Source organism: Arachis stenosperma, chromosome 1 (assembly GCF_014773155.1).
Source record: "Arachis stenosperma cultivar V10309 chromosome 1, arast.V10309.gnm1.PFL2, whole genome shotgun sequence".
Taxonomy (NCBI): domain Eukaryota; kingdom Viridiplantae; phylum Streptophyta; class Magnoliopsida; order Fabales; family Fabaceae; genus Arachis; species Arachis stenosperma.
Genome location: NC_080377.1, coordinates 131,136,382 through 131,145,980, shown reverse-complemented (window position 1 = coordinate 131,145,980; position 9,599 = coordinate 131,136,382). Strand labels below are relative to the sequence as shown.

At 35.1% G+C, this 9,599-nt stretch overlaps 1 protein-coding gene across 1 annotated transcript; it reads right to left on the bottom strand.

The window, feature by feature from the left end:
* Nucleotides 1–262: 262 nt before the first annotated feature.
* On the bottom strand, nucleotides 263–805 carry LOC130935015 (uncharacterized). Its single transcript, XM_057864554.1, has one exon. It carries the CDS (start codon nucleotides 803–805, stop codon nucleotides 263–265), a length of 543 nt encoding a protein of 180 aa, XP_057720537.1.
* Nucleotides 806–9,599: the final 8,794 nt, after the last annotated feature.

The window sequence follows — 9,599 nt, the reverse complement described above, 5'->3', positions numbered from 1 at the left end:
CTAGGACAGTCTTTAACTAGATGCCCTGGTGATCCGTACCGGTAACACAGACCTTGCTTGTTTTTATGCTGCCTATTTGGTCGGTAGTTCTCTGTCTTCTCAAATTCTTGACTCCTTGGTGCCAAGTTCTGATGGTGGTCTCTTCGATGGAACTTTCGGTTGTCATTCTTTGCCACGGCTGCATTCCTCACACATTTTTCAGCTATTTGGCTCTTGTTCACAAGTTCAGAAAATACCCTGATCTCCATAGGTGCAATGAAGCTCAGAATATCACTCCGAATGCCCCCCTCTCGTACTTAATGCACTTCCACTCTGCAAAATCCTCAGGCGCACCTTGCCAAATACGAGAAAATTGGCACGGTTCTTTGAATCTTTTAGTATAGTCAGCAACAATCATTTGGCTTAGTTTTAATTGAAGCAATTCAAGTTCTTTGGCATTTCTAACTGAGCTTGGAAAATACTTTCTGTAAATTTCTGTGTGGAACACTTCCCAAGAGATTACAACACCGTCTGGTTGCAAGATACGCCGTATTCCCTGCCACCAATACTGAGCCTCGTCTTGCAGCTGATAAGTTTCAAATTCAACCCACTGCTCTTTGAAAACCTGCTGAGCCTGCAGCGCCCATTCCATTGCCTGAATCCAATTATCCACCTCGGTGGGATTTGAGGTTCCTCTGAAGGTCGGAGGGTGAACCTTCAGAAAAGAGAAAAGCATCATAAGGCCCTCTTCGCCATTATTTTGATGGTTCCCATTGTTCATCTGATTCCCCAGCGTTTCGGCTTTCGCCTGCATCGCCGCAGCCATATTTTCCAGGGCAGCCATGAAATCTACAGCATCATTCCCTGTCAGTTCGGATTAGCATTCCCTAATCTACCTCTACCTCGCCCTCGACCGCGTCCGCGAGTCGACATCTTGTTCCTATACACACCAAACAAGTGATATCAAGGTGATCAGTCTTAATATCGCAAGTCTAGTGCTTCAAGTCCCAAATGCATGCTCATGAATGTTTATGCCACATATATCAGTTAGATATTCTAATAGCACATAGACACATATACAGAGAATGCACAGAAGTATAGTTAGTCCGTCCCTCAAGCTCTACAGGAACGAACTGCACTGATACCATAATGTAACACCTACCACACGGAGCTTTACACATAGGATGTAAAACAGAGGTGGCGAGACGCTACAACCTCTAAGGATAAAATATATACATATAATAGTAGAAATGATGTGATAAACTAGGAGGCTTGAAAAATAGGTGAAACAAAAATCGCGAAAATAAAAGCGCAACACTCAGGAAACGTGATTACTTGCGTATGAAGAAAACTAAGGTTTAAAAGCATAACTAAATAGGTGATAGGAATAGAGAGACAAGAAAACGATATAACAAGCTTCTAACTTAGCCTGTGAAACTAAAGTCGACTGGAGAATATTTACATACATATATACATACCCCAAAATCCAAAATACAAAGATAAACCCTAATTATCCATAAATCTCTAAGAGTTACAAAAGTAAAATAACACACACACACACACACGCACATACACACATACACAACAAAACAGAACAGAAATATAAACCCAAAAGTTCACTTCGCTGCGGAGAGCTCCAGACGCCTTGTGAGGTGCCTCTCGACTTGCATCTGAAAAACACAACATTGTATGGAATGAGAACTGGAGATGCTCAGTATGGTAAAGGTGCCACACACATAATATTTAAGGTCCTGGGAATGCCAGAGGCAATTTTAAAATACCGACACTCAGATTATAAAGCTTAAAAAGATTAAACGGAAGCCATAAAAGGTGGTCTTCTAGGATATCTAAGTCTAACCTAACTTAATCGTAACTCTAAGTCTTTCCTCCTTTCCTCCATACCTCCATCTCCGATAATTCGCATAGACAAACAAACAGACAAGGCAAGCACAGGTAGAAAACAAGTAGTTCAAGTAACAATTACAACAATTAGCATAATATAATCAATTAGGCATTCCCAATTAATGCATAGGAAACAAAGCACACATATGCATATGATGAATGTCTATCCTACTAGTCGTAAGCTCACATGTCGATTACTTTGCCAGAACCCGACACATCTGGTAGCTATCCCAGACATTAGTCTCTAGGTTACGCATCTCTAGACAGATCATAAACGAAGGAGAGTGCCTTTTCACATTCTCCTGGAGGTTTTACGAAGGAGAGTGCCTTTCCACATCGAAGGAGTTTGCCTTTCCACCTTGCAACCACAGAAGAATGTGGGAGAAATAATATGAAGGAGAGTGCCTTTCCACCTTCCTCACATCCACATCATGATAAGAGAGGAAACTTCCGTTCTCAACTTACCATCCAAAGATATTTTCAAGTTAATACGCAAGCGGGATCACACCCAAACTTTGCCATCTCGACCATTTCGGCCACATACACATCTTGACCATTTCGGCTACACACAGTCATCCCAAATCTCATCATTTATCATCATCATTTTCTCACATTCATTCTTTATAGCCATAGTTTAGCATGGTCTCATACATACACCTCAGATCATTGTAATTTGTACCGAATTCATCATTTAAGATTATTACTTCACTCTCAAGTTATCACCTTTTTCTAGCTTCAGCTCATTACTAGACTTACTACAATAGTTTATGGCTAAAAGAATGAAAACAGGGGGTTTAGAAGTTTGAAATTAGGCTTGGAAAACACAAAATACATTTTTACTGAAACAGGGGCCACGCATATGCGTGGGTGTGAGAATTCCTTGTTCGCGTACGCAAGCTCTCTGCTCTCATACGCATGAATTCCAACTCGAAAGGTTTGGTCGCGTTGCAAGCAGATAGTCGTGTAAGCAAATCCCAGGCCACGCGTACGTGCAGGCATACTAATAAATGAAATTTCTGCCGGTATAGAAATCATCAAGTAACCAATCGTAGTATAGTCTAAACCGACGCAAAATACATTATCAAAGTAATTCTACAATCTATAATCGAGAGTATTAATCTCCCGAGTCGTTCTTCCCTAGGAATGCTACAAGGACGCATGCTATTGGTTAAGTGGTCTTTTGTGGCTTGAAGAGTGTGGCATAAAAGTGCTAATAAAAGAAAACAACAATCAATCAATATTAAAAGCCTTGGCCAAGGTTGAACATTGGAAGTTCCATCACTATAGCTTCCTTCAATTGTGATAACAAAGGAGTGTTGCTTCACTTAGTTAACCCCTAATCATAGAGGAAAGTCAAGTAAAAGTAACTAACTTGAGTCACAAGTCCTAGTCTTACCCTAGGGAAGTCTAGCTTTAGTGCACTCTAAGTCAATTAGCAACTCTCAATTCTTAATCAACAATTGACATCCATTATTCAAGTGTCTCCAATGACTCAACCACTAGGCCAAGTGAGGGGATGCTACTCCATATCTAAAGTTGGCATTTTCTCAAACATTTGGAGAGTAAGAATGAAAGACATAGTAAAATTGAGAAGAGATTTAGAATCAAAGTAATTCAACACAAGAGATTAACAACAATCAACAATGAACAACAATGAAAATGAGATCTTCAATGAATCAATAGAATCCAAAACAACAAAGTTAAATCTAAGATCTATGAGAATTGAACAATTACAAACACTAATTGAAATTAGAGAAGAGGATCTACAACATGAACAAAGTAAATTGAGAGTTGCAATAGATCTCACCAAGGAATGGTTGAGAATTGAGAAAATGAAGATGAATCCTAGAGAGAGGTTGGAGTCTCTCTCTCTACAAATGTAACTAACCAAAAACATCTAAAAAAACTTGTGGAATGAGTGTGTGGATGTGAATCTATCAATCCCCTTCAATCCTTGGTTCTTATATGCAGTTTGGCGCCAAAGTTGGTTGCTGAAACCCTCCAAAATCGCCAGACACGTGTTGCAATAACAGAATCACGTGTGGACTACGGCGCGTGCGCGCACGGTACGCGTGTGCGTCCCTGGCTAATTCTGCAATGTGCGCGCGAGCGCCTTGTGCGCGTGCGCGTGCTTGGCCGAGATCAATTCTTTGGCTTTTGTGCTTCTCTCCACTTGCATGCTTCCTTCCTTGCTCCTTTGATCCATGCCTAGCCTATTTCAACCTGAGATTACTAGCAAACACATCAAGGCATCTTATGGAATCAAGGATGAATTAAAATTATCAAATTAACGGTTTAAAAAGTATGTTTCTACACTTAAGCACAAATACGGGAGAGATAACAAAACCATGCTAATTCATATGCTAAATGCGAGAAAAGGTCATCAAAATACTCTAAATTCAATACAAGATAAACCCTAAAAATGGGGTTTATCACATACGTTTTTCCAAAAATTTTACTCAATCTGAAAAAGCTGCAGAATTTCAAATTTCAAACCCAAACTTTTGATGGGCATAACTTTTTCGTTTTAAATCATTTTTCTTCCGTTCTTTGAACGGCGTAAACTTCGCGGACCCAATTTTCATATAGAATAAGTTTGAAATTATTCGAGGGTCGGAAGCCAAGTTATGGCTCATCGAAGTTTGTCCAAAAACCCAATTTTCACAAAAACCTAAAACCTCAAATTTTTATCAAGCCATCCTTCAAAAATCAACCTATCATGTCCAAATTCAGCACAAACTCAAGCAACATCACAACACCTCACTTCCCATCCTTCCTCCATCCAATTAAACTCCAATTTAAATAACTCTAGTACGTGAACTTCACACTTATATCAATAAGAATATCAGTAAATCAATGCCTATACAAATTCATTATTATCAACATGGCAATTATCATCATAGCATCATTTAGCACTCCATTTTCCATACAAGGCCATTACCATAAATTTGCCAATCCTCAATAAACATATCATTCGACATTCATTTTTTTATATCCAATATCATCAACAATCAACTCTTAACTTGATTCACAATTATTCTCAATGCACTAAACATTTTAACATACACTTGCATTCAAATCCTATCCTATAGTCGTCTAGCCTAAGTTTTCACAGAACATTATATATTGAATACGCGAAACCTAAACTATACCTTGGCCGATTTCCACGTATTGACCAAGGCCAATTACCAAATCCACACACACAGTCCCACAAGTTCCAAAATCATCAAAGTCTTGGCACCAATCCTCCACCAAGTCTCCAAATGTCCACAAGTCAAGTTCTAGTATATATACATATACACCTAATTTCACATATTCATATATAAAATTCAATACTCATATACTAATTCAAGAGATTAGCTAGAGTTTTAGTATTTTCACCTTACCCAAGTGTCGTATAAGTAAAAGTGAATGTTTTCCTCAAGCCAATTAGATACATCAAAGTGGCAAAAATTTCAACACCACTTACATAATTTCAAAAAATTGGGGGAAGGAGAGGCTAAGAGTGATGGAGTGGCTTACCTATGAAATTGTTCTGATGAAATCGTAGAACTTGACGCGGTAGATGCGTGGCTGCAAACGGTGCGGCGATCGGAGCTCGGAGTAAGAAGTTATGGAGGTTTGAATTTTTTATCAAGGGTTTTTATTTTTCTTCCCCCTTCTCAAAAGGTTGCAGGGTGAATGAAGAGCAATGAGAAAAGGGGAGCTGGGTTTTGGGTTAAATATGGCTGGGATGAATTGGGCCTTGGGCCCATTTTGTCTCGGTTCACTCGGTTCGTTTCGTTTGGCTCAATTTTAAACCAAATTCTTAGAAATTAGTATCAAAATTCTCGTTTTAATGAGCTCTTTCCTATTTTAATATAATATTCATATTTCTAATTTTTTTATTAAAAATTAATTTATTGGCTTATTATTTACTACTTTTTTGGAGTTTACATCCTACCCACCTAATTAATAATTTTATCCTCAAAATTCAGATTCAATTACCTGAAAAGAGGTGTGGTTAGTGGTCTCATTTCGGATTCAATACTTTTTTGTCTTAATCACTTGGTCTCAACTGCTCACCGCTCTTAATCTTGTCGAGATAATTTCCAAGAAAGTGCAACTTCCATTTTCTAACTATCTAGGTCTTCACTTCCAATTAAATCATTTGGTTGGGATCACGTAATTAGAATCTTAATTTGAATTTCACTAACCCTCTCTCTATTATTTCGGTTTTCAATTTAGAATCTAAGTTGTCAAATTTTTTGGGATTGGATTGATAACGGGTAACTAACGTATTGCGTCACCTTAATGTATAACCTTTATCTAAAAGTAAGTTTGAATAATATAATTCAAAAAATATTTAGTTTATTATAATTTATTTTGATATAAAAATTACTAAATATAAACCGTGTTAACATCAATTTACTTTTAATCAAAATTAATTTTATGCAAACGTCAGAAATTAGGATTCTAAAAAAATTAGTTATTTACATGCATGTTGCTTATTATTTCATTGTAGCTATTCTATTGTTCAAGTGGGATAAATAATTTAACCAATTATTTTCTACAAAAAGTAAATGAGATGTGCTTATATACATTTTATTCTTGTACATCTTTCTAACTTGCAAAGAAATTAAAATTTATAATGTTTCATATAACTCTTACTTGCATATTCGTGATAAAATAAAACAAACTCAAATACTAATCAACTCACCAAAATTAATATTTATATTCATAATTTAAAACACAAAACCAAAAATAAATCGCTAAATATGTGAAAACAATGGCAAAATGTGTGACTCCTAGTTGAATAATTTTTTTTTTCTAAGTCAAGACAAGAAAATCATTAGATCATATGATTATAAACAAACATAGTAACTTTTAAAGCATGAAAAACAAAGTCAGCTATATAAGGTATACTTGCAATATCTTTTAAAATAAGATTGATGCAATAGACAGTACAAGGAGATCAAAAAATATTTGGATATTTTTCATGAATAAGTTTTTAGCATATACATAATTAGCAGCGTTATCAGTGATCACATGCACAACGTTACTAGGCCCAACCCACTCAATAACATCAGCGAACAAATTAAATAAAGTATCGACAGTTTTTATCATATCAAAAGCATCAACAGACTTAACAAATGACATACTAGTAGGACAATAAATTAAAAAGTTAATTAAGATTTGTTGTCTTTGATCAGTCCAATCATTTATCATCAATGTATAATCGGCGCTTTTCCATGAGCTCCTATAGGTTTCAACAAGCAACTGACGCTCTTTCTTAAGATCGGCCAGCAAATTGACTCTCATTTCATCATATGACGGTTCCTTGAAACCAGATCCAATTACAGCAATACCATCCAAGATAGGTTGACAGTAAGGTGATTGAACTACACTAAAAAAAATACGTGCATCAGCGATTCATTTAGCAAGCCCCAACTTAGCCTTGTGCATAATTTCTTTACTAATCAAAACACTTTTCAAAGTTGGTTGAGTTCCTAGAGTAGTCTTTTCTTTAAAACAACTTTCAATTTGTGTAGCAACAATAGCTCTTCTCTTTCCTTTGTCTTTTGTTATTGTAAGAACAACAGGTTGTACAGAGTTAGACAATTTAGACTCTTGTGCTTGTATTTCCACACCATAAGATTCTTCCTCAAATTTTTTTATCTTATTTTTTTATTTTTCATCAAAAGCCTTTTGAATTGAAGTTCAACTTCTTTAGTGACTTTGTTATATACTTTAATTTGTTTAGAAATTTTTGTAATGTGATATTTCATTCTATATATCCCTCCATTATAAGTATTTAAACAAAAGATATAGGTATATTGCACTTTGTGGTTTTTGTCATACTTCACAATGAAATATTTTAAGTCAAGTCAAATTTTATTTTTTTCATTTTTTTCTTTATAAAATCTAAAAAATAGAAAATACTAAAAATGAAAATAGACAATGAAAATACAAACCAAATGTATTTTAAATTGTTCTTGATTTTAGTTTTTGTTCTTCTTGTGTTGGCTATGATTTTAGCTTTTGTTCTTGTTATGTTTGCTATGATTTTCACATTGGTCATAGGTGTTCAAAGGATTTCTTTTTTTTTTTGGATCAAAATTGAATTTTCAATCTCATAAAGAAGAAAAAAACTCATACAAAATTTCGCCATCAGTTCCAAAATATTGCTAAGCAATCCAGACTATCATACAATAGCTTAATCAAAAGAGCTTTTGGTCATTACTATCACTTTATAAGAGATTAAAGGCACAGTTTTAAATTTACAGTGGAGAGAAACATTTCTATTTGTGTTCATATGAACCAGCACACCATTTCTGAATATAAATTTTAAATTAAGCTTTAGTGATTCATTCATTACCTCATTGCAGTTTCATCCTGGCTTGTTTAGTAAGTAATCCACTGATACAGAAATTGATGAACACAATATTTCTGCATAACTACCGGCAAATACATTAGGTCGTATTAAGTAATGAAACTTACTTAAAGTGAGGTCGATCTCACGAAAATTAAAGGATTAAGCAATCAATAGTTAATTGATTATTCTAGTTAGACAATCATAGTTGGGTGATTAGCAAATAAAAAATGTAAATGACTTGAAATTAAAAGAAAGCAATAAAGTGACTGAAAAGTAAATGACAAGAATATAAAGTGCAAGAAAGTAAAGTGTTGAAAAGTTAATTGGCAAGAAATGTAAAGTACGAGAAATGTAAAATACTAAGGATGAAAGATAGATGACATTAGGGATTAGAGATGTTGATTTCTCCTGAATCAATGATTCTCAACTTCTTCTCTTATTCATGCAATGTTAGACCTTTGGAGGATCATAAGTAATTGATCTCCAACTCCTTGGTTACTCAATTTCTCAAATCATGATCAAATGTCAATTCCTTTATCCAATACTAATTAAAAGAGGTGAAACTTAATTTCTAATCCAATGCCACACAACTCCTAAGATCCCAATTTCGGAGATATTACATGTCATAATATCAACTCCGAATCAAAATCAAATTCATTGTTAGAAGAGAGTTTCAAACTGAATTGCTATGATTCTTTTTCCAAGGTTCACATAAAATTCTAATAGATCTAATTTCTCTTTCGATTGAATTGGATCTTTGAAAAGTGAAAACTCTCTCTTAGATAAACAAAGCACAATATCTAATCCCATACCACACAACTCCTAAGACTCCAATCATGGAGAGATTACATATTACAATATCAACTCTAAATCAAGATCAAATTCATTGTGAGAAGAGAATTTCAAACTGAATTGCTATGATTCCTTTTCCAAGATTCATATAGAATTCTAATAGATCTAATTCTTCTTCCGATTGAATTGGATCTTTGAAGAACGAAAACTCTCTCCCAGGTAACAAAGATAGAATCAAGAAGAGAAGAAAACAAACATCAATTCATTTAAAATGCAAACAGAGCTCCTCTCCCAAATGAAGAAGAATTAGCTACTCATTGCAACAGAATTACAAAAGTGGGTAAGAAATAGAAGTGGAAGAGAAAAAGAGGATGAGAGTGAGGAGAGGCTCCGAAGACTCCCCTCCCGTATAGTGTCTACTTTAAATGATGAAACTAAGGCCTATTTATAGGCTATCCTAAATTACAAATTCAAATGAAATTGAAAACAAATTACAATCAACTGAAAATTAACTACTTCGAGATGATTCTTGTAGCCTTGATTTGTTGACTATTGTGGGCTTGCTTGCATG